The sequence below is a fragment of the Ceratotherium simum genome, chromosome 37, assembly GCF_057802395.1.
Source record: "Ceratotherium simum simum isolate JZ-2026a chromosome 37, ASM5780239v1, whole genome shotgun sequence".
Lineage (NCBI taxonomy): Eukaryota > Metazoa > Chordata > Mammalia > Perissodactyla > Rhinocerotidae > Ceratotherium > Ceratotherium simum.
Window position 1 is genome coordinate 14,803,009 of NC_141936.1, and position 27,310 is coordinate 14,830,318.

General features: G+C 36.9%; 1 protein-coding gene across 1 annotated transcript in view; it reads right to left on the reverse strand.

Annotated features, from left to right (window-relative positions):
* Nucleotides 1-26,532, reverse strand: part of NYAP2 (neuronal tyrosine-phosphorylated phosphoinositide-3-kinase adaptor 2) — a 245,581-nt gene extending 219,049 nt beyond the window's left edge. Inside the window, exon 1 of the mRNA XM_087424529.1 lies at nt 26,312-26,532. Within this exon, the coding sequence (XP_087280655.1) occupies nt 26,312-26,532 (221 nt within the window). The remainder of the gene's footprint in view (nt 1-26,311) is intronic.
* Between the last annotated feature and the right edge of the window lie 778 nt (nt 26,533-27,310).

Consider the following 27,310-nt stretch of genomic DNA (forward strand, 5'->3'; position numbering starts at 1 on the left):
TCTAGTAAACTAATAGATTTTGAATGTTGGACTAAAGATTGTTTGTCCCTTATTTTATACGCAAAAGGAAAGCACAGAAAATGTCAGGAGAGAGACCAATTAATTTGGCCACTGCATGTTAAATTGACTAAATGTGAGGCGTAGGAGCTACAGAGAGGGAGTCCAGTAGGGAGTCCAATGCACAATTGCAAGTCACCGGGCCTGGCACCTAGTAGGTGATCAGTATGTAATTATATCTTACATTTACTAGAACTTAATGTCTGGCACATTACATGTATCACTTCATTGAATTATTGCAACCATCCCCTGAGGGAGGTAGTATCAGTATCTCCCTTTCACAAATGAGAAAACTGATGCTCGAAAGGAGGAGTGGGGGATCAAATCCAGATCTGTCTGTTTCCAGGGTCCAAGTTCTTTGCCACTACTGTGTATGGTCCTATAATACATTTATGTTTAATAACAGAATGAGTGTGTGTGTATGCTTGTGTTTGTGTGCATGTGCATAAGTGTGGCTGAGAAATAAAGCCAAGAAGGGCAACAGCTATCATATAAATTCATCCTTTTAAGTTATTAAAGTGGGTAATTTACAGGGAAATTAATTAGCAAGAGGAATATCAATGTGTAGAAAATTCATAAGAATTTTAATTATTAGGAATGATACACAATTTATTCCGCTAAAAGAAAACTAAATCAAGAAGCAGATTGTAGTTATAGGCATTAGCAGAACTGAGTATTTGACCAGTCAAATCAAATTAAGTCCATTTAACCTCCACTTTGACCACTACTTTTGAAGACTTTAATGAACATGTAACACATCATTGGACTCTCAGGACTCTCCTTTTCAATCACCCTCATTCGTATTTTTAGCATAATTATAGCAGAGTTTCAGTAGACTTATATTTTTTATCTCTTTACGCAAGTCACCTTCCCTTTCTTGCCTAATCCTTTACTGCCATATAGACTGAATAAAATAAAAGACCTTTATATAGTTACGTCTCTTCTTAGTTTACTTTCAATGTTTATTTAACGACTGAAGATCTTTGAGGGCAAATAACAACTCTCTGGGCTGTAAATTCAGAGCAGAAATGTCACCAAAAAAAGCAAAACAAAGAAAAAATATCATATATAAAAGGCTAGTAAAGAAGTCACAAACCATGGGTCAGGATGCAGGAGGAGCGGTAACATGAGATAAAATAACCTTTTCATATCCCAGGATATTTTCCGGCTTGTCTCAGAGAGCATTCTTAGCCAGTTGTACAATAGCTCCTGAGAACTATTCCACCCAACGAAGGATCCATTCAGCATTGACGTCTGGCACAGACAGGCAAGTCTGATCATAACTGAAGGGTATCAAGTTCCTTTCTAATCATACCAGTATCAGTGCTTTGATTTATTTAAAGAAACACATCAAATATGTTAAATTATAATATATAGCCTTGTACCATCTACAACAATGGCGCCGTCCATCTATTTCTCTGTTATCAAATAACATGGCATACAGTCTTCAGAGGAGAATGTTCACAGAGAAAATTCATTATCAGGAAATACCAGCTGGTTTGATAGAGCCCCTCCAAGTTCATGTTATACATTCCAGTGTCTATTTTTAATGCAGGCACAGAATGGACAATCAATCAGTACTGGTTGAACGCATGAACATTTTCAAAATAAAGGAATTGCTTCTCCCATCATGGAAAACCAGCATTATGTTTTTTTCAAATTTCTTCTTTTAATTGCACAAGTATCTCACTTCCTAACTCAAAAAAACAGCCCCATTTTGCCCCCTGAATACTCAAAGTTGTGCTAGAATTCTAAGAAAGAAAGAAATGTATTCCCCTAATTTATGTGTGGGAAGACTGGTGCTGCCGTGGCTGTTGGCTGATAGAAATTCCTAAGCAGCTTTCAAGCCCCCTACCAAGCTGCTGTAGCAGAGGGCCGGGCGGCAGCTGTCCCCAAGGCCACTCAAACTGCTTCTGAACTCATCCCTTGCCGCACCCACACTGGGTACTTCGTTGTCTTTATGCAGCATCCTTGACATCACAGAAGATACATCTTGCCATGTTCTCCTCCCTTATCACTGAGCAGGAGAAACTCACAGCCAGTCGGATGATAGTCATCTTTGTATTAAAATATATTGGCCCATGGTTTGATAATTATAGAGATATGTGTTATTCTCACTCATTCTAGTCAGTCAGTTCTACATCCCACAAATACTGATCTTTGCAAAATACAGCTTAATGAAACAGCTAACGTGTTATGACTTATACTGCTTGACTATAACAATTTTTTAAATTATTTATTCAGGACCATTTGAAAAAATATTTGAAGACAATTAATCAGTTAGTTTGGGACTTTCTCCCTACTCGACTTTTATGGAACAAACTAAAATGAATACATATTCCTCATTTAACATAATATTTGTAGTCAAATTTTAAAATATTTTTAATTTTCCCTTTGAAAATATTTGGCTATATATTTCTTGTTTACTTTATGATTGACTATAATTTTTCAGCAAATGTGCATATTCTAGGATTTTGGCAAAGGAAGCAAATCCAATGTAAATATTGTTTTCAAAAGAAATGGCTTTTTATGAATATTGAATTAAACAATGAATGTGGCCCAATTACAGATGATACATTATTAGATATTTATCAAATTATACTTCATATGTTTTTGGGGTTTTTTTGGTATTTGGAGCCAATAAACTTCTCCCATTTTCAAATATTCTTTAGGCCTTGAGAAACTTATACGTCCAAAACTACATTTCCCAAAGTCCCTTGCTGTTGGAGTGGTCATGTGACTAGGTCATGGCTCTTGGTTACGAGTGAAAGGGAAGTGTTCAATTTTGAGTCATGTCTTAAAATAAAGGAACCTGACGCCCCTTCTCCCTTCCAGTGGCTAAAATGCTGATATGGCAGGAGGAGATGGAGCAGATATGGATCTGAGATCACAGGATGGAATTTGCACGAAGACAGATGAGCAAAAACACAAAGGAGTCTAGATCCAAAACATGGTGGAGATGTTACATCAGCTCTGGGCTGTTTATGCTTGGACTGTCACAGATGGAGTAAGCAAGGGAAAGCGCCTTTTACCTTGCTTAAATCAAGGTTATTTTGTTCTTTGTTACAAAAAGTTGAACTGGTATCCTAGGATTTTTGGAAGATGCAGAGCTGAATCAGAGCTGGCTCCAGCTCTCAAGAAGATGGTCTGGTAGAGAAGAGATTATAGATATAGATATAGATATAGATATAGATATAGATATAGATATAGACATAGACATAGACATAGACATAGATATATAGATATTTTAACATAGATAGCAAGATGATTTTATTTATATTACCATTTTTCTAGTGACCAAATCTGAACACATATGCATAACACAGTACAAATGTGTTTACAAGATCAGCTTCCGCAGTGAAGACCTTTAAAAACTATTATCAGGGCCAGCCCGGTGGCGTAGTGGTTAAATTCGCAGGTTCCACTTCGTCAGCCCAGGGTTCACTGGTTTGGATCCTGGGCGCAGACCTACTCACCGCTCATCAAGCCATGCTGAGGCTGTGTCCCACATAGAAGAGCTACAACTCTACAACTATGATACACAACTATGTACTGGGGCTTTGGGGAGAAAAAAAGAAAAGGAGGAAGATTGTGACAGATCTTAGCACAGGGCCAATCTTCCTCAAAAAAAAAAAACTATTACCATTATAAATTCTATGCCCTCACATATGCATTTACAGTATATATCTTAGAAACATTGTTTATTACTGTCTCACATTTAATTCTATTTTTTATGAACATCAGACTTTGCTGACTGATGGGAACTTTTGGTCAACCCTTCCTATGTTCGGCTCCTCAACCTTTCTGTTTTCACAGTAAATGCAACATGGACCTGCTTGTCTTATAAGTGGGTTTCTTAATGCATAAATGCATTTACAAATGAGTTCCCGGAACATGCTAATGATATTTTGTTCTGGATCATTTCCAAAATGGTCGCAAGCAAACAGGCTCATTTGAGAGAGAGAGAGAAAGAGAGAGACAGAGTAGAGTATAGAGGCAGGCAATTATTCAATGGCTGTTAACTAAAAACATTTGCACATAAACGTGATTACTTGGGAAATAGCACTGGAGTCTGATTGACTGGCATTGGAAATTGAAAATGGACTCCCTTGAAGTTCAAAAGCTTTACCACAAATCACAAGATTCATTAATTACTCTACATAGGATCTTGGGAGTTGCCTGTTTGTAAAATCTGCTGCCTTTATATTCTTGAAGCTCAACTAGAGGGGCAGAGTCCAGAAAGGAATTAAAACATAGAATTTTGTTAATTAAACCAACATGTAAACTGAAACTCTGAAAGAATGGCAAGAGTATACCGTTTGTTGATGTGGTTTGATTCCTCCATAGCAGTGGCATATGGAGAGCATGTAATTGTGATGTGTTTAACCCAAGTGGATTAAAGTACTATTCTGGGATTTGAAATAACTTTGGAAAAATACAGATCCATTGTATTTTTTATCACTGTTTTCGAAAGATAGAATTGATATGCATCACACGGTCTAAAATTTGTTTTTGTTTTATTTGCTGTATTTTCCTACTTGTGCCTGTATTTATCTTTGTTTTTGGTTTTAGTCAAATGAATAAATCACTTTTTACTTAATAAACAACTTTGATACTGTTAAAATAATAGCTAAGCCAATAATATCCCCTCACTAAATTGAAGAAGACAATCTAAATAACTTGTACAGATTTCAATCATTTATGCTATGGACATTTCTGATTTTTGTCAGTCTTTGGAAAGCTGCATGTTATTCATATTCTAAGACACTGAAGGGGAAATTAATAAGGTCTTAAACATTGCGAAACATTTTTTTCCGGTAGTGCAGATTTCAACAGAAAGGATTATTTTGAGACAATCTAAGATGGTAAATAAACCTTGAACTATTGCATTCTATATCTAAGATAAGCAAAAGTAAGACAGAGAGGGAGGAAGGGAAGGAAAGAGAGAGAGAAGATGAGTGAGCAGATCTAAAGAAAGCAGAGAATTGCAGGAGTCAGAATAACCTGGAGTTTATCAGTTTACGCTGACACATTTCCTTGGCAAAGCCTGCTGACTGTGGGCAAAGTCACATGGCCGGGAGGCTGGTGTGTGTCTGCTTAAGAGCCCGTGAAGCTCTTTGCCTCCAGACGAGCATGTATACCATGTGATGCTGGGGTTGCCATGGTAAGTACATAGTGTGCGACTGAGTTTTTTTCCTGATATGCTGCTCTGGCATAGATGCACCAGAATTCAAATTAATGCTATAAGAAAATCACTGGAAGAGGAGGCTTTACGGAGCTTTGGTTAAATATTCAGCACTTATGCTAGATTCTGTAAGCAAATGTGCTACAGCCACTTATTATTTTTTCTCAAATATAGAATTTATCTTAAAATAGTCAATGGATTGTTAGCATACAATTTAAAACTATATTAACCACAGTTTCATTGTGTCCTCATTTGCTGTGTTGAGGCTTATGTTACAGAGGAGTTTTTAGCTAACTGAATATTTTTGATTTCAAAAGAAAATGATTCTTTCTGTTGTTGTTTTTCAAAATATCACAGACATTGCAAGAAATTCCAGGCGTGTTGAACTTTGTGAAAATCTGAAGACATTGTTATGGATTTGACATAAAAGCTGCCCTGAGAACTAGATCACGAGTTTGGAGCCTTCATGGCTTTCTGAGTGCTCAGAAGGTCTTCTTGGCCCTCTGCGGAATCAATATGTGAAAGGCAAGTTTAGCATTGGATTATTAATTTTGAATCCTGCTGGAGTTGCCCATGTGACCTGCCAGATCTACTTGACTCAAGTAGAGGCAACTACTTGATCCGTAAATCCTACCCCTAAAATAGTGAATACTTTTTCAGAACTGTTCTCTGGAGTCAGATATGCCTGGGCTCTACCTCAACTCTGCCGCTCACTATGCGATCTTGGCAAATTTCTTAAAGTCTCTGAGACTCAGCTTCTTCATCTGTGAAATGGAACAAATGATGGAAGCTACCTCATGAGAATATCATCTAGATTAAATGCACATAGCATATAAAAAATATATCTGGGAGGCTGGCCCACTGGTGTAGTGGTTAAGTTTGTGTGCTCCACTTCAGCGGCCTGGGTTTATAGGTTCAGATCCTGGGCACGGACCTACATACTGCTCATCAAGCCATCCTGTGGCAGCGCCCCATGTACCAAATAGAGGAAGATTGGCACAGATGTTAGCTCAGAGCCAGTCTTCCTCACACACAAACAAATATGCATCTGGTATGGGATAAGCACTAAATCAATGTTAGCTGCTCTTGTGTTCTTTTTGTGACTACTTGCATCTTTCTTTCTTACGTTATGCACATTCTTGAAAAATACCTATCCTAGACTTCAAACAAAGTTCTCTAAAGTTTTATTTTGCATCTGAATCAATAATCCAACTAGAGAACTCAATAGTAAATATAGTTCTAAAGTTCAATTTCCTTATGCTTTCCCAAATTACATGTTTGAGGAGGGCAGAATACTAATGAAATTCCCTTCAGAAGAATTGGCCTGGATGGTAACTTCTAGGTCAACACAATCAATGGATAGACTAGCGGGGTTTGGAAAACTATAGCCTGCAGGCCAAATTTGGCCCTCCACCTGTTTTTGTAAATAAAGTTTTACTAGAATACTGTCATGCTCATTGGTTTAGGTATTGTTGAGGGTGTTCTCACACTATAACAACAGGGTTGAGTAGTTGCCACAGACTTTATGCTCTGCAGAGCCTAAAATAACCACTATATGAAAATGTTTGCTAACCCGTAGACTAAAGCATACCTAAATAGAAAAGTACAGGTAAGGGGAGAAGTTTCTTAAAAGGCAGAGTTATCAAATGATGTTCAAAAGTCCAATTTCAGCTTCATCTTTATATCCATATTGAGAAGGAACTCAATCTAACAGTGAAGAGAGAGGAATAGTCAACTATAGCTGGACACAAATGAAGTTTTAAACTGTAAATGACTATGACCTTTATTCTTTTCTTCACTTCCCAAGGAAGAATGCCAAGTTGCTAACCCAGCTCAGGGAGCTGCTCTCTTGTGCAGACTTCAGGCATTGCACAAAAAATTAGGGAGGAAAAATCAACCTCTCTTGCTTCCCCATCAGACCTACAAAATCCGGAGAGGTTACCTTGTTCTACACAATGAAGAGCTTAGCCAGAGAGAAGAGAGGATAGAGGAGAGTATGGGGACTATCAGGAGTTTATAGATGGGAAGGAGAGTCATTGTGTTGGGTTTTCTGAATGAAATGACCCTTTGGCTATTCTTTGAGAGACTCCAGCAAAGATTTGTATCACTTTACAAATATTCCAAGTCGTTAAACTCTCATTTGTTTGAATGGGATTCTACCAGGGTCTGGCCATTATTTGACTCAGTTTCAATTTTACATATGGAAATCATTACAGAAGATGCATTAAATATTAGAATAGAATTATAGAAAGTGCTATGAGAGCAAATAAAAGAGGACAACCAATAATGTCTGTGAAGACCAGTGAAGGTTTCAGAGAGATACTGCTTGAACTGAGTCCTGAAGGAATCAGAGAGACCTGTTCAAGGCTCAGGGTTGCAAATGGCGCCAAGTACACCAGCACAAGTAGAGGCTGAACTTGTGGGGGAACCACACATCCTCTATGGCTGGAGAGTAGTGACCCCTACAGCAATATCGATACTCTATTTAGCCCTCACTATGTTGTTGCAAGGTGGGCATTATGATTGTGATTTTCATAGATGAGGAAACTGAGATACTTTGAGGATAAATAAATTTGACTAAAATTGCAGAGTTTGATGGAGTGCCATTATTTGTATCTCACTTAGTATTATATAAAAAATGACCCATTTGTTGAAAATTTCCTAGGTGTTAAATACTGAATAGTTATTATCTTGGTAACATTGAAAATTTAGCCAATCTGGATATTCCTTAACATTTATCCATCTATTTGGAGTTTTGTGGAGAGAATCTTAGGATGAGAGGCAATTTTTCTGCTCAGAGATCTTTAGTAGTTTTTAAACTTTCCATTTCTCGTATCCAAAGATTACACATTTTATTGCTTAACTGTTTTTTGTCCAACAAAAATCTAAACTAAATGAGATAATTTAGGTCAGTTACACCAGGAAACCAGTCTCGCTTCTCTTTCTAAATTTAGGGACAATTTGCTATATGACTTCAGGGAACCCACTTTCCTGCTGGCTGACTTTACATGTTAATCTAAATATGAGAAAAATTGTAAAATAGGGAGTTTATTACCAGCTCATTGCCACTCCTTTCAATTCACAATATTTTTGCCACTTATGTGTCCCTTAAAAGCATAGCGGTCTCTAACATTTTATCGGAAATGGATGTAATAAGTTATTCAAAGGAAGGCAAAATTGACTAATACTCATATGACTCTACTAATATGTTGGCTCTTCCTTTACCTTATAAAGAGTGAATCTATATGCAATCTGAAAGAATAATTTTGTAATTTTGGAATTTATGGCATTGGTTATATCAAAGGAGATATTTTCACAGGGTGAGAGTTAAATTAGCATTCCCTCAAATTACACCATATTACTAACTTCCTATTAATTCATGAATAAGGTCTCATAATAATCAATCACTCAATAAATTATTCAAATATACTTATTGAGCATCTGCCATTCTAAGTGCTGAGGATACAGTAGTGGGCGACGCAAAGCCCCCGCCCACGTGGTGTGCATATTTCAGTGGTTAAGAGTTACCACTCACTTAGTGCTTACTATGAGTTCTGTTGTAAGCCCTCAATGTCCCTGATGCCATTGATTTCTTGTAAAATCCTAAGCTGTGGGTACTATTATTATCACCACCACTTTATCATGGAGAAAACTGCAGCCCAGAGACTTTGAGTAATTTGTTCATGATCACACAGCCAGAAGGAGTTAAGGACAAAATTTGGCCTGGAAGGAAGTCTGATGCTGGAGATCACTCTTTTAACTGCTATACTATCCTATAGGTTCAAATGAAAATACCAAGTAAGTACAAAAAAAAAAAAAAAGAAAACAAGAGATAAGTATAATATGAAACCAATTTTCCAGAGGACAATACAATTTTCTTTTGATTTCAATTATTAAGAATTTATTCCTGACAAACTATCTCTTTATTTTTTCTTCATCTAGATGTTTCCCAATGTAATGAATTTGAACTTGAGTTTACATGTCAATATTCTCCTCTCTCTCTCTCACACACACACATATACATACATACACACACTAATAATTCCACTTTCTCCTAATCCAGTCATCAAATTGAAAATTGGACATTTATGTAACATGTATACTGAATTAGTTCAATTTTATTATTAACAAAAAGATTTGCCTATGAAATTATCTTCATTAAAGTGTCTTCTAAAATCTATTATAATACAACTGCTACTGGTTGTATAAAATCTAAAAATAAAACAACCCTAAAAACTGAAACATTTATTTCTACTTGGATTATTCTCTGCACAACAGGTAGTTTTCATCCTACCATAGAGCGAAAGATGTGAATTCTTACATGTATTAGGTAGACCTCTTTTAAAAAGTCCATTTTCAAACAGAAACTTTACAATAGAATGCTCTCTTTAATTTTCCTCTTCACAGTAAGTTTCCCATTCCAAGTGTGTGTCAAGAATTTAATTGCAGCATGAAATTAACCAGTTATAAAATATTGTACTTGTGCCCTTGCCTTCTAAGGCAGAATGCACTAAATAATTTGCTTAATGGCCTCTAACATGAGACCTCAATTTAATAACCAAAGTGCCCTTACTTGGATAAATTCCTGGTGAGAAATGCTCTGTGTGTAATCCATGAAAACACCAATGGATCAAACACACACACACACCCATGCACACACACATAAAACTAAAACAAAAATAGAAATTCTGATATGCCAAGCTGACTAGTTTGAAATAATAAACCATCTGGCGGATGACTGAACCTTTGAATGAATGTACATGCTCGCTTATCCTGTAGTTGTGTTAGAGCTATGCCTTATCAACTCCGTAGTAGTAGGAGGGGACAGGGCCACTCCATAGACATGAACTTGCCAGGCACCCGATAGGTTTCTGTCTCCTTTTTATGAAAGTTCTGTCCCTTGAAAACATTGATTTCTCTTGAGGTTGTCACAAAGCTTCTAGAAAAGCAATGTTCCTGTAGTGATTAAGTGCATACAACTTGTAGTATGATAGAAATAGCTTCAAATTCTTTTTGGCTTACTTTGTAAAACTATAAGGATTCTACTCCTAACAAGCATTTTGCAAAATTACTTATAAATTCAAAAACTAGAGAAGAAGGGAACAAAGTCTGGCATTTTAGTGACTTGGCTAAAATTTCCTTAACCTCTGCTCTCCCTTTTCACTTTTCTTCTTATTTTGTATCTAAGTTACTTACACTTAATGCTTAGGTTTTAAGAGGACTAAGCCAGACCTCATTTAAATATCTACAATATAAATACCATAAGCACACCAGTAGTCGACACAATTATTTATATTTACCTGTCTAAACTACAGAAGTCAAGCCTAAAGGCTTTAGAATCCTCTCAAATTATAATTTTCTCTTTTTTTCTTTTGCCTCATTTTATATTCATTCTATGGCCTCAATAAAATAATAGTAGAGCATAACTCTAGATCTCAAAAGATATTGCTTAAAATTTTTAAAAATTTCTATGCTAATTTATAAGTCATGTACAATGGAAGATTCTTCCTACAGTATATATGGGTGTGGGCTGTATTACTTATGTGGTTATTTGTTTTGCCCAGAGATGATAATTAGGGTTTGAATAATACAAATTGAGACAGGAGAACATTTAGAGAAAGTGTGAAAATAGGATGTTTGAGTAATTTGAAGTACTTATACCTGAAAAAAAAAAATATGATGAAAACCTTAATTAATTCATTGACCCACTATCATTTTTAACACAAATAACATTTTCTTAGTTCATTTTTTCAATCTATTTTAATGAATTGGAAAGGAGTGAGGGAAACTCCCTTTTTCTCCAAAAGTTCAGATAGGAATGTAAACAAGAATTAAATAAAATGTTGACTTTGAGATTTATCAGGTCCCATCTTAAATGCATGACACTACATTTCAGCAAATATCTTAGGGACTGTATTGTCTCCATGAGGAATAAAATGTTTCCCCATCTTCACTTTAGAAAATTTTATAAAAAGATTGTTCATTTCCATCATTGATAATATCTTTCTGATTCATGTAATAAAAGGATGAGGATTTTATTAACAAAACTGACTGCTCAAGAAGTTGAAAGTAGTGAACGTTTCCATTGCATACCATTTCTTGTCTGCTAGAATACATTGCACCTTTATCACGAACTAGCAAGGGCTGCTAGTTGGCACATGGAGATAGTTTTATTGCATCAGGTTGATCATTCTGAGCCTGTTCATTAAAACCAAGTTCTATCTGTGTGACTGAGGTAATATAAGATGCATGCATTATAAAAGCACATCATTATAAAACAAACACGCATACTTTTGTCTAGGAGAAGATTAGGCCATGATATGAGGGATTTGTCCATTCCTCCACACGTTCGCCAAGGCCATTTCATTTTGTTCCCAGATTGTCGTTCCTACAATAGTTCATCCTACAATGCCATCAAGCCTGAACTGAGCTTCTCATTCAACTCTGGGGTGACAGGGGTCATTCTGTTTTCATGTTAACTAAATCACAGTCTGTCTCAAACCAAGATTGCCAATTGTGTTAAATTAAAGATAGAGGTTTTTTGCTGAAGGCAACTTACACAGGGGACTGTGTTGACACCTTTAAGCTGACTTCTTTTTAGAATTTGAAGTCACATTGAAATGGAAAGGTTTGAGCAGATAGGGTCACTGCATTAATGACAAATCCACAAGAGGCATTCCTTCCTAAAACCCAATACCATCCTAATCTTTCATTCCTCCACTTTAATGCAATCATATAACAGCACAGGCTTAGTGTTTCCACCTCATTTCAAATGCTCTCTCACATGCACGATATCTCCTCGGAGACTTTTAATCTTGTGAGAAGTGATAGAATATCTTCCCTTCCACTATAGGTTCAAAAGTAGTTGCTTTTATTTTCAGGTCGTATATTAAATCGATGGACTTCTTTAGAGAAATTATGTGGTGTTGACTCAAACCAAAGAGTCTCACAAGAGCATATTATATTGGGTCTTTAAAAAGTATCTGTTTGTAATAATGAGTGCTTCTGACAGCTAGCCATGGGAAGGATATTAGTCATGGTATCCATCATTAAATAGAATTGTTCATGGGTAGAGACCAGATTAAGATGTTGTAATTAAAATATTCATGGAAGTATTTAGTTACTCTGCTTCCCATTCCCTTTGATTCTCCCTCTCTCGTGCCTGCTTTCCCGTGATGGATATCTCTACACTACAGTAATGCTCTCATCTGACTTTGAGAGCTCTGTATTGACTCCACTTGTCCGGTTGTATTTTTAGCTGACAGTTTTGGCAATGGTGTTTAGCTGCCTTACTCCCTGCCAGTTTATTTTTGGTAGATAGGTTCACAGCATCCTTGTCTATCGCTTATCTCTCCAGTGATCTATCCTTTAATGCCATTGGTGGTGGTGTTCATTCAGACAGACATCATCCTTCTCCTTCACCTGTTTAGTCCAGTCTAACCCTGTGAAAAATTTTCTTCCTGAGTCAGGGGAAATTCAGCATGGCATGTACTGTTGGTATCGTGATTTGAGTGGCAGCCGACCAGCACTTAGGGAACAATTTATCTACCTGAATTGGACCAGACATCACTAATGCACATGGCAGATTGATTGTACAGCTTTAGTGGATGTATTCTTTATTAATGAGATTCAGTATGATTTTCTAAAAAGGCTTTTACTGGGCAGTCATTTTCTGTCCCCCTCCCCCCATCTCTCTTTATCCTATTTAATCTATTGAACCTTGTACTATGGTTTGAGAATGTTTCTCTTTTCTCTTTTTATTTGAAATATCTAGGCTTTTTAAATAATTGTGCACACACTGAACAGAAAAAACACACACACATAAACCAGATTGGAATTGAAATGTGTTATAAAACACAGGAGCTAAGAAAAAAGAATTAAAATCCTACAAAGTTATCAAGAAGAAATAAAAGTAAAATTTTATGGAAAAAAAGAAAGAATCTGAGAATAAATTTGACAATTGAAAGGACTAATTTCTAGAAATTAATGTGTCTGTACTAACAGGAGTTATAAAGCACATGAGATTTCTTTCTAAATAAGATATGTTATTTGTATTGATCTGTTGAGAGCTGAGAGTTGCTGCGGTTTTAGGGCTTCAAACAAAACTCAGTAAAAATCCATAGAAAAGTCACAAACTACCCACCTCTTAACCCTTTGTTTCACTATCAAGGCCAATAGGCAGAAGAGAATAATTTACATTAATTAAACGAGTTTTTTCTAAAACACTTCAAAGGTGACATAAGGGTAAATTATTTCAGATTCTAGTCTCACTCTGATCAAACATTCCCTACTGTATAATTTCATGCCTGGTAAGGGAGAAGGATAAAAAAGGAAATCATCCCTTTTCTCCTGAGAAAAGTGTTTATAGATATCTGATCATTATAAAGATATTTTCCCATTATCTTTTTTTAAAAATTTTCCATTACTATTCACTCTTTGTTAAATCACAAAATGTCATTTCTCCCCAAAATAAAATAAAATACCAGCTGCTGAAAAAATAATGTTTCCTTAAAAATGATGTATAAAATAACTTGCTTGACAAGTGATTTCTAGTCCTGTTGCGTCCCTTATCGCCAAAACAAATACTATTTCAGTTGTGTATTACAACAGGCATCTCAGCAATTTTTAAAATTGCATGTGACAATCAAACAACAAGCATCCTAGGAGGTTAGGTATCCCTCTGGGAAAATTCTTAAAGGCTCATGTTTCTTCATGCAATTCTGGTTCTCTTTGAAATAGAGCCGGATAGGTCAGAGCTACAATTACTGCTTCAAGTAGTATGAAAGAAAGAAGAGATCTTCCCCATGCAAAGGGCAGTTAGAGGCTATCGTTGGGCTAGGCTCCCCTAGAATCCTCAAACCAATACGTAGCTGAAAACTGTTAGTAGCATTTACACTGCAATATCGCAAACACATTGCTCTCCAGAAGACAAATCAAACCACAAAGCATTTTTCTTTAAAAAATCATTTTAGGGGGCCAGTCCCGTGGCTTAGCGGTTAAGTGCATGTGCTCCGCTACTGGCGGCCCGGGTTTGGATCCCGGGCGCGCACCAACCCACCGCTTGTCAGGCCATGCTGAGGCGGCGTTCCACATACAGCAACTAGCAGGATGTGCAACTATAACCATACAACTATCTACTGGGGCTTTGGGGAGAAAAAGGGGAAAAAGGGGAGGAGGATTGGCAATAGATGTTAGCTCAGGGCCGGTCTTCCTCAGCAAAAAAAGAGGTGGGATTGGCATGGATTTTAGCTCAGGGCTGATCTTCCTCACACACAAAAAAAATCATTTTAGATCGTTAGCTCTTGCACATATGAAGTAGTCATTTTATCTTCATGATTCATTATTTCTTTCTCTGTTTAGCTTTAGCCTAAATGTTATAGCAGTTTCACAGAAAATATGCATTTCCCTGAAAAGAGTGAAAATTTAGCAGCTCATATGCCAAGAGGGAAAACTTTCAAAGTGGTTCCCTGAAAATATCTGGAAATTCATTAGTGAATTACATTTAAAATATCACATGCAATGCCAGCTTATTTACCATACCCTTGGGAAAACCAATGTCTATACACCGAGTGAGTGCGACACAATCTGATTTCACAAATGTTTCTAAACCTACTATGCACAAGAGACAGTTTTTCTGCTCTTGGAAGCCAGTTTAATAATTAAGAGCAAAACTACCAATTATTGTATCCCTTTGAATCTATTCACGTGCTAAAATTCTGTCAGCCCTCATGTAATTTTAACTATTTTAGGAGAAAAAACAAAAATATGTGTACATGGAGAAGATGACACAAAATGATACAGTAAGAAATTCACATTTGGGGGCTGGGTACACATGTCATTTGCAAATGCTCAAAGCAAACAATCCTATTTATTTCCCTGTGTTGGTTTCTATCCTGAATGGAGGTAGAGCCTTTTTGGACGTGGTGCCATTTGTCATTATTAATGTAACCATATTATGTGATGATGATGAAGGTAACAATGATGACAGTGAAAGCAATCACAGTAATAATAACAATACTAACAATAATTGCAACCACCAATTCTAAGCAGCTGCAATGTGTTGGCTAGTCCACTAGCTGCTCTATGTGTGTTCTATCTTTATTACACTTAACAACACAACAAAATGAATAGTGTCATTTCTAATTAACAAATGAGTAAACTTAACTTTAAGAATTAAGGAAATTTTTATGGGTCTCGCTAAAGCTAGGAAATGAAAGAAACTAATTCCACCATTTGTCCAAGAACTAGAATTTTCCCACTACTCAGTTACCTTCCCCTGTACCCACACACAGACTGTTACTCCAAATTTCCATCTCACAATGGGGTAATAATCTACAGGTTTATTGAAATACCCAAGAACAGAAAAAGCACAATATGCATCGATCAACAAACCAATTATCAATGTCTCCATCATTGCAAAAAGGCCAGAAGTGAACATAACTAATGCTAATAATTGAATCCACCCATTGTCAGAGCACTTTTCCGTTTCAAAAATGTCAAGTATTCTGCAGTCCTACATCTGCCTTTTATCTTGCTTCTTAGATCATAGGATTAGGACTATTATTTCTGCCCTAAACTGGAAAGCGTTTGCGAGTGTGGATCATGTACCTCTTACAATCAAGATCACTGACTCCACTAGCTCTGCACAAAGGCAGAGAGCTGCAGGCAGTTGTTCATTCGCTCTGGTTAATCTACACGCTTGCTCTCCTCTGGATAAACATTAAAAAACAAATCTTTCTTCAAACTTAAATGTGTGTCTGTGTACGTTTTAGAAATGTATTTCAAATTCCTATAAAATTATTCAATCTTTTACATACAAATGATCAAAGATGAAACAAGAAATTCTTACAAATATCAACAAATCATTGGAAGCCTAATAGACATCTCAATATGTCCAAAACCTTCCTCACCCAAATCCTTCTTCTGCTGCCCTCCCCATCCCAGTTAATGGGAACGCTATGCTTTTATCTTGCTCTCACACCCCACATCCAATCTATCACCAAATTCCATCAACTCTACCTCGAATTCCACCACATCTACCCCTGTCCAAGAACTCTGGTCCATGCCACCATCTTCCCTCCTCATAATTGTTTTTACAGCCTCCGAACTGATGTTTCTGCCTCTACTTTTGCTGTTCTGCATAGCAGCCAGAATGATCTTCATTTTGATTATAGAAGTCAGATTATGGCATTCTTCCTTTCAAAACACCACAACGATTTTTCATCTCATCTCAGTTGAGTGAAAACCGAAGTGCTGAGAGTGACCTCCATGCCCTAGTAAGATCTGAGCTCATTACATCACATTTCACCTTACTCTATACTTTGGTCATTGTCTGTCTCCCTCACCCCACCCCCAGCTGACTGTAAATCCCATGAGGGCAATCGTCTTTACTATTTTGTTCATTGCTTTTTCCCAAGCACCTAAAACAACACCTGACATACAATAGATGTTCAATAAATGCTTCGTGAAAATCTTCATATAGAAACTAAATAGCTATGCAACAAATAAACATCAGCCTATTAGGAAATTAAGAAGTCTCCTTGGTAAAGCTCTTCTCCATTGCTGAACTACCTCACTTCTTATTCAAACAACAGAATATGCTGAGTGGTATACTTAGATGCAAATCAAAGACTAAAATGCAATTTACTAATTAAAATAATGGATTTTAAATGCTGGTCCTTTTATTTTTTAAAGCCTCTCCCTTGTATATTTTATTGAAAGTGCTTTTATTTAAAAAAAAAAAAAAAAGATTTTTTCCCCCTGATTCCTGGCAGGTTAGTTATATTTATATCTAGCATGGACGTGAATATTCTGTCGTGTATCTCCAAACAAGAGTGTCGTTGGGAATAACTTTTAACTAGCAGCATGTGTTTTGAGCAGAGATTCATTTTGGGAGGGGGCCTGATTTTTCCTTCTATCAGTTCATGACTAAAATTAATTTCAATTTGACCCATAAATTTATAATGAAGACGTTTTCTTCAGGCTACCTCAAAGTGGGACAGAAGCCTTCGAGCTATTTTATTAACACACTCAGTCTCCACTCTAGCAGTTTCATCTGTTACATTAGACATGTTCTCTAAGCCATACTGCATTTTTAGTAGTTAAAAAATCCCCTGACTCACAGCCTTGCTCCATAACAACTCCTTTCCCTTATCTGGGTTTTCGAACGTTTCCCAAGGGCCATGTTTAGTTCAAGATAGAGAATATCCTCCAATAGCCTAAAGAGTATAAGAAACAGCCCTAGACTAAAAACTGTTGCCCAATTAATCTATAACCATCTATAAATATTTAACATTACTTCCAAGAGAAAGATTACCTTAAATTTTCCAATGAGGTTCTTTTCAATCATTCAGGTTGCCATAGGTTTGGCTGTATGGAAGGTCCACTCTTCGCTGCAATTTCCCCAGCATTAGAAGAGCTTAACTCTCATGCTGACTGACTGGCCCACGTGGCGTTATGTTCCAAAAGCCCCTCCTCTTGCCGACATCTGTCTATTTATTTCAGATATGGAACAGACACTGAGATTCATAAAATGTGAAATCAGTGCTAGGTACAGGATATAATTAAAGTTGAAATAACCAAAAGTATAAATAGCTCTCAAAAAGGTATCTGAGAAGAAGAAGGAGGCTTACCCTAACATGAGCCATGAAAGATCCCTCTTTAGGTGGCCTCTAATCAGTCCTGGCAGGTGACCGAATGAAAAACTGAAAATCGCCTCTATTACAAACATAGATGTAATGTGAATTGTAAATAGACCTATGTTAAAGTTTGCATTGATCATCTTAGGACTGTGGTGACCCTTACTGAAAACAATCGGCCCACAGGACAGACACCAAAGTGAACTGGCACAACAGCCAAAATGGACAAATGTGACGTCCTTACACTAAGTGGAGAAAGTTAATATTAACGAGCATAAGTGGTGTCCTTAGGTATATGTTCATTAATATTAACTTTCCCCACCAGCACTGAAAAAAACATAGAACACTTTTAATAAATCAATTCATTTAGGATCAGCCTTGTCAATTTGGCTTCTGGCTCAATAAAGTGCAGTCAGTGAGGGATGGACAAGGAGAATTGTTGAATTCTCTCTTCTAATCGTAGGGTTCTATGAATAACAATTTCCCCCTGCATTTGGTATTGTAAGCAAAATTACTCCAATGTCTGGATATCTTGTTTAGCTTTGAAAAAAAGAAAATCTGGATGCATGATTTTAACATAAAAACAAGCAAAGCCGCTTGTGGTCCTCTGAAATGATTAATAGAAAAGTGATTGGAGTTAATCACAAACACAAGAGGAAGCTGAAATTAGAGAGGGTTGTTAAGATACTGTCTGCTGTTTAATCTCGCCCTCTTATCAACACATTAACCTTGTTTTCTCTGCTTGAGCACCGAGTCTTACAGCAAAATTAGGTCAGAAATTCACATCAGATCAGATCAGCTGATTCATTCCAGCAAAACCCTGACAAGCTGCAGATTTGAGTTTCATTCTAGATGGGAGTATGGCTAAGGGCTTTTGGGGTTTGTTTCCTGTGCTCCTACTGTAGAAACTATAGCTGATCGTAGAGTATTTCTAAATATTCTAAGACTAGCTGTAGAATATTTTTTTTTTTTTTTTATTCAGACTTTTATTTTGTTTTTGTTTTTTTCTGAAAGTTGACACAGTTGTCTTTCTGAACCCTGGTTCATTTAACTATCCTCACTTCACCTGAGCAATGGTGCTTCAACATCTGTTTTGATACACAAAGAGGATATTTCATTTTTCTACATGCTTCCAATTAAAACAAGCCCAATGAGATTATCTATTCGTGACCAAAGTAGCTATTCATGCTGCACTGAATGGATACATCTTTCACTAAAACGCACTTCAATAAATGCTCTCATTTCCATGAAGTCTTCTGCCACAAATCACAAGTATGACTCCAGAAGCCATAACTATCTAAAGAGGATTTATGTAACTGTTAACATTTCTCAAAGATATTTCTGGATAATTATGTCTTTGGATAATCATTTAAAATATTAACCTATTTGAAACTTTGGTACCGTAACTATTCACCTTTTAGGTAGCAATGTTTTAGTAAAGGAAAAGCAAATTCTTTATTTTTATTTTTACTTTTTTTTTCCTCCGTGGTTTAAAGGATGGACTTTAGCGGTCCTTTGTTTCTGTTTGGCTAACAGAAATACTGAAACCTTCAAACATAGCTTCCAAGTATACCTACTAGTATACAATTGCATGTATTTTTTAAAGGAGCTGTGAGTAATCTAATTCCATTTCTGACTGTCACTTTTAAAGAGGAAATATAACCTCATATAGATCCCTTGAGAGAATCCACTGGGAATAGAGACATCCCTAATCAGCCTAAGTCATCCTTTGTGTCAGAACCACTTTGCTACAGTCGAGAGCTGTCTTCCAGATTCCCAATGTTTGGGAAAATTTCACTAATGTAGCATTTGTTTCATGAGGAAAAAAATCCAACCTCTTCCTATAATAGAAAACATACTAAGAAAAACATGTATTGGGATCAGATTTTCTTGTTGCTTTTTATTTAAGGGATATTTCCTATGTTGTTTTCAAAATACTGTGGCTAATAGGAAAATGAGACAGTGCAGGGACTAGTTCCAGAATCCAGAAAGAAAAATTTACTTGAAAAAAACCTAAGCGTGCTTTTGGTAGACCAGATGGTATTTTGATTGTCCATCCTCTTCAGTGAATATCCTGACTTGATGTCCTAAACAAGGTGTTACCTGTAAATAGCAAACCTCCAAAGCAGGCCTTACGGTCACAGGTACACACAGGTGCTGCCTTACAGGTTGTTTGTAGCCAGGCTCTATTCTCATTGATCCTTTGCCTCCTTCTTAATGGCTGGTGCCTGTACTGCGTCAATGATTCAATACCTAACATCACTGTTTCTTAAACATCCCTTTTCATCCCCACACATGACAAACTAGGCTTTTGTAACCCATCTCGAGTGAGCACACTTATTTGAAGCTGTAGGTTTTGAGTGTTTGTTTTCTTATAGGCTTTTTAATAAAAAGTAAATCTCATTTAACAGTGCCTGCACAAAACCATTAGGATTTAAAATAGCAGAAATGATGAGCTACTGAAATAATTTTTTCATTCTCCATTAACTTTTCTCCTCGAAGTCTTTCTCTCTCTTTCCTTCTCACCAAATATTATTTGGAGCTGTTAAGAAAAGCGCTAACAGTATCACTCTTTATTTACTCAGAATTTTTCACCCAGTAAGCCTTGTCAGTAAAACCCCATTTGAGAAATGGAAGTGAAGGTACAAGAAAGTTAGTAGTGACGAGGGGCTCAAGTTAGTTTAAAAATAAGGAATTGGGCTCAAGAAGCCTGAGTGACTTGGAACACTGAGCAAGTGACGAGGATATTCTTTTTCTAAGAACTCGGTGTTTTAAGCTTCCCAGCTTCAGCACAAAGGCATTTCAGCACATATGTGATCCAAAAGGTCAATCGTATGAAATCCTATTTCCATTTTTTAAGCAACCCTTGGCAGTCTGCACATTTCTGAAATTGCAACTGGCATATTTCACAGAGAATTATCATCAATGCCTTTTCAAGGTCAAACATGCCCCATCTTTAGATTTTTAGCATTTACATCCTATATATTAAATCATAGTATATATTAAAGAAGGCATTCAACAGACATGATAAAGAATTTTAATCGATTGGACTGTGTTCATTAATGTCACGTTGAATTTTCTCTACAACTTGACGTAAATTGCATATTAAAACATGTGTGATATTTAGATATGGGTATTCTGCTTCTGTCGCCATCCCTGGAACCCCAAGTTGCCTGTGTGACCAGAATTTTGCTATGGAGTTTGCAAAAATATTAAAAATACATCTTCTATTAGGAAACTTGAAGCGATTCTAAAAACGTACTGTGAAGGTTTCTGTAATATATAAGATTATTATATTTTTAATTGTCAGAACCCCACGATACTAATCACCAAACGAACAAAATAAAATTGAATTTGGACATTACAATGGATTCTGAGATGGGATGACTTGAGAGATCGACAGCCAGCCTTGTCACAGAGTCATGGGAGGCTTGTTAGTCTCCTCCTCCTGTCCCATCCTCCTTGTTTGGCCCCTTTCACTTTTCTCTCTCCAGCCCCACCCCCAGCAACATCCAGAGACTTCTATGTCCTCACACTGTACATGTGCCCTACTTTTGGGAAAAAAAGACCTCTGAGAAGTCTCAACAATTTAAGAGGCTTTACTAGTATTTTGTCCCTTCCAAAAGTATTTGCACTTTAAATTAGGATTTCAGAAAAATATTTGGGGAAGGGGTGTAGGAGAGAGTGGGAAGAGTTACTGATAGCAAGACACACACTACATCTTTCAATTCCTAGCACATGTAACAGCTATGGGTACAATAATAAAATGCAGTTTGGTACATGATGAGTCAAGTTTGGGGCCTTTTCATGCAGGATTAGTCACTCATTCATTCACCATTCAGTCATCCACATATTGTAGCATCCGTTCTCCTACGATGGCTGAGTAGTCTGTGCTCCTAACTAGGACACTTTAGATCACATCCCTTCTTACCTACTCAAGGACATAATCACAGTAATTTTTCTTTCCCTCTCCTAACTCATTAACGTTTCCCCTTCTACCGTAATCATCCATATCAGCATTTTAAATAAGCTTGTTTTCTCTCTTCTTAAAGGATAAAAATAGAAAAACAAACTGCCATAGATCCCGCTTGCCCCTTCTCCCCCCTACTCTCCATGTTTTTGAATTTTTTTTAACCTCAAAAGTACTCAAAATAGTTCTCTATATTGTTTCCATTCCTTTCTTCCCACTTTCTCATGAACATAACCCCACTGGGTTTTGTCCCCAGCCCTCCACTCAAACTGTTCTTATCAACAACACCCATATGACAAAAGGCATTGGTCCATTCTCAGGCTTCAACATATGGTTCTTCTCTCACTGGCTGTTCTTACTGGATTCTTCTACTGTTCCTATCATGTAAGAAATCAGGTGCCTCAAGGAACAGTCGTGGGTGCTTTTATCATCTCTATCTAATTTTACGTCCTAGGTATCCTCAACTAGGCTCATGACTGTAAAATCTATAGAATATGACTTTCATATTTATAACCTCCAGCTTTGATCTCTACTATGAATCCTGGATGCAACTGTCTATCCAGAATTCTCCACTTGGATATCTAAAAGGGCTCGCAAAATTGGCACACTGAAGCTGAGTTCCTGTTTCCCCACCATTTCACCTAAACTTACTCCTCTTCTAGCCTTTACCATTTCATTTAGCGGAAATATCATTCTTGTTGTTTAGACAGAAGCAAAACACAACATCATAGCAACAACAACAAAAGCCTAAACAGCAGCAAAAGCAACTTGAGAGACATCTTCGATTCCTCTCTTTTACTCAACTCCTACATCTCATTAACTAGAAAATTCTAATGGTGCCCATAATTGGATCCTTTTACTCCACATTTACTGCTACAACCTTAGTCCAAACCATCATCATCTCTTACCTGAATTATCGCAAAAGCTTTCTCTCTGGATTTCTTTCATCATGCTGTGCCCCATTCATCTATTCAACACATAGAAACCAGAGTAATTCTTGTAAAACATTCAGTTAGGGCTTGTTGCACCTCTGCTCAAAAATCCTCAATAATTTTTTTCTCCTTCAGAATAAAACATAAGAGCTGATAAGACTTTACATTACCTGGTGGCCCACCACCAGTCTGAGCCTGCACCCCCTCCATCTTTGACTTCATCACTACATGATGCCTTGTCCTCTTCTTGGAACACATTAAATGTGCTGTTCCCTCTGCCTAGAACTCTCTTCCCGCAGGTGGTCATATGGCTCACATCTCTGGCAGTACACTTCCAATGTCTCACGTCTCTGCTCAAATGTCATTCGATTTAAGAGGACTTCTCTGGTCTCTGTTTTTATCTCCTGTATCTTGCTTTGTTTTACGGTGTAAAAAATTATTACCACCTGTCGTATATATTTATACGTAGTTATTTGTTTTGTGTTGTCTCCCCTTTACCCTTCTCTCAGAATGTAATTCCCGTATAACTAGGAACTTTGTACTGTTCATTGCTCTCTCATGAAGGTCCAGAATTGCCTGGCACTTAGTAAAATTTCAATAAATATTTCTCCAATCAATGAATACATTTAACAGCCAGTGTTTGTTGAGCAATAAGTTGGCTTTAGATTTTGTTCAAGAACTGTACAGAAAAATAGAGTCATTCTTCTCAGGAAACCTACCCTGTAGCTTGGACAGCAGCAGCCATGTTACATATTACATGCATTGTTTGCTCATTGCCTCTTGTCGGCTTGACCCCAGGTGCAAGATGCTCTATCTCACTTGGCTTAATGTCATTCCTTGCTTCCAGATTTAAGTCTTTCTGCTGGACCACTTATTTCAGGGTTGGGGTCAAAATTCAACTTGAACATAAGACCACTTTACTAGGACCTGGAAGTCTGCTTACCTCTTGTTGGTGTCCCCATGCCTGGGAACTTGGTTTATTCTTCAACTATACCAACTATGGACAAATTCTGAATGGCCTTATCATCTAAAATCCCACTGCCACTAGGTTGCTCTAACATAAAGTACAAACCTTTCTAACTCTCCTGTGGATAACACCAAGTACGTGGCAACAGCAGCTCTGCAAGCGACATAGTCATGGAACATAAGTGTGACCTGTCTTCAGGCATGTGTGTTCCCAAGCCTCTGCCATATGTTCCGCCATGAAAACAATGGAAATGCACAATAACTGAATACCTAGCTCATCAAATGTCAGACCTAGAAGACTCTTGCTTCTTCCTGCTACCAGTGGGTTCTTCATTTTCCTCCTAATCTAATTATAGAAAGATAAACTGTCTGTGAATTTCAAACTGACAAGTACCTTTTTTTCCTCCCCTTTTTGCGTCCTCGCTCATCTGATGCAAGAAAGAACCCTCACACTCAGCAAAACTGTTTCAAATAAACCATCGATGCGGATTAAGAAAATCAACAACAACACATGGTGAGTGACTTAGTCCTCTCCTTTGCTCTATTCTCAAACAGGACTACACTAACATTTTATCCTGTGCAGAGGGGGTGATGTGAAAGCAAATGTCTCCAGATCATTTGGGACTTCTTCAATTCAATGTGTGATTTGAATTCTCTTTGCTTTTATGCTTTGCAACATAATTCTAGAAAATATTGCTTTATTAATCTAGCAGGAACCAACTCAAAGTTCACATAACTGAATTTCCTGGACTTCACTTACTATGCAATGACAAAGTTTTGCTGTGTCTCCATCTGCCTAAATTCCTGCTCCCATCCCTTGGGACATTAGACTTCTTTGGAATTGTTGCTTATGCCCCTTTGAATATTTGAAAATATATCACCTAAAAATGAGCCATTTTTGCTGTCTTAGTATCCATGGATCTTTCAATAGAAACCTTCTGTAGCCTGTTGATGAAACACAGGAGCTAACAGTACAGTGATAAGCACATTGTGGGTGTTCTGAAAAATCTAAGGGAACTATCCAGCAAATAATTCTGTTTATATGCTTATAGAAAAGAATGAATTGTTGAGTTTTAATGCCAAGATTGGGAAACTTTAGATTTTAGAGGTGAAGGTACTTTATAAATCATGTAGCCTATCCTTTTTTGTTTTGAACTTTAGAAAACTGAGACTCGTAAAAGTAAAGTAAAATGCTCACATGCACACAGATGTCCATTAGAAGTACTTCACAGAAAAAAACTGTCCTAAGAAAGGGCACTTAGTGTATCCTAGAAAGGAATCTGTGATACCAACTGAAATTAGGTAGAAATAAAAAATTACATAGTCCCCAGCAGCAAATCAATAGACTTAAAGACAAATATATGCAATTGTGAATAGTGATAAAAATGTTTATCAAGTATGCAATTTTACAAACACTTTTATACCTGGTAATAGAATGGATCTCCATTTTAATAATGTAGAGAAAAAAGATTACACTCTTTCAAAATGATCCTCTACAAAATTTTAATTTCTTTGTTTCCAAATCTCTCTTCCTCTCCCCGCCGATATTTTCATATAAAGTTATTTGCCATCAAATGCTTACCTAGCTCCTTTATAAGGATGAATAGCTCATCTTAAAAGAATACTTTCTTTTCCTTAATATCACAATGTTCACAGAGAGTAAGCAAAAGTGTTAACGCCAGATTAGATGAAAAATCCACCAACTATCAATATAGCTTAACTATTATTATTCAGTTATCCAGCTAATCAACATGATTCCCTAAATTCTGCGTCTTTGCACATAGTAAGGGGACTCCCCTGAAGAACGGGATTCTATCAAACACAACATGTCTTTACCTGTACCTCTGGAAAACATACTCACCCACACACAAAACACTGTAACATTCTTTTGAAAAATCAAAAGATGTATATCCTTCTTTTGGCCTCAGTGTCCTAGGAAACTTAGCTTCAATTTGGAAGCTGCAATCTGGGGCTCATTTGCTTGCAGCTGGTCGGTTTTGCAGCATAAAAGTCATTTCGTTTGAACCAAACTGGGGCACTCGATACCAGACAAGAGATGTAACAGCTGTAAAATTCTGCACAGAGAGCACCCACTGAGGGTTCCACCTGCCTTCAGAGACTCAAATAATTCTAATTATTGACAAATCTTTTTATAATCTAGGGGGAAGATAAACTCTATTATAAGGTAAGAACTATAAACAAGACCGTTAAAGGTGAGAAGTTTCCATCAAACATTGGCTATTAAAGTGTTTGTGTTCCTTTGGGCTTTTATCAAGAGATTGTTCAGTATGAACTTTTATCTAGAGGAAATTGAATTCCTTCCCCATCCCATCTGCCCCTGCGTATGCACAACACACAAGTAAATTACTTTTGTAAACCAAGGCAAGGATCCTGTCAATAGGATGGATTGCGTTTTTGTTATATATTGTGCCATTTTCACTTTGTCTCGTTAAGTCTAACTTTGACAAGCCCCTTCTTGACCAGACGACAACATCACAGCCTTTGCAGAACTCACAGATTCCCTTGTGCGCACAAAACTCGGAATACTTTTATTTATATTTACCGTTTTATTGCTTCTTCTTGTCTGCGGCGTTTTTCATTCTTCTCCTTCAAGTAGGCCAGGTTTGTTTCGTTTCTCAAGCGATCATTCTCTCGAGCAATGTCCGATGCATTCTGAATAACCAAGCCATCGTAGGCTTTCATCCCCATATCCTCAATATACTGGAGAAATGTGTCCAAAGGGTCTTCCTCAGGATTAGAGCTCATCATCTTGGAGGATAGCATGTAAAAAGGAACACTTCCTGTAGGATGAGAACACATTTTACATTCATCAAAGATGAGGATGAAAGCAAGGTGCTATTTATTCTCCCTAATCTTGTCAGCCCCAAACTCCAATGTTGTGGTAGAATCCATTTGGAGAAAATGTTTCATGAGAAATTACAAACAAGGCGAGTATTTGAAGTAAACATAAAATGACTGTCGCCTAAGTGGCAAACATTCCCTCAAAGCAGCAAAATTAGCATATCAAAGAGCAAAGGTCTTGAGCTGAAAGGTAATGTGAGAGTGCAAATATTATGTGCTAAGATAGACGTTTGGTTTATGTAATTCGAGTCATGATTTTTGTCTCTCAAAAATGTTTTTATGCCAATAAGATACATCAGATCTAAGCTTCACTTATTTATGATCGCCATAAAGCCTTTTCTGTTCAATTTCAAGCAAAATGATATAATTATTTGGAACAAACTTTCTTATTGTGTGTGTTTTCCTTACCATTTTAAATTAAGATTTATGCATCTGAACCATTCATGCAAAATATAGCAGTAATCAAGGAAATACATATTTCTAATATAATTTGTTTTGGAAATAATCTCTTTTCAACACTCCATTATTTTCCAAAATGATGCTCTATAATGGCTTCATACTCTAACTCAAATATCATAGATCACCAGGACCACGTTAATCAGTGACCAGTCTGGTAATTCAGGCAGTGACAACTGTGATTATTGTTGCTACGTGAAGGTTTAATAACCTGAGCCACAGGAAGGGTCACTGAAAAAGCAAA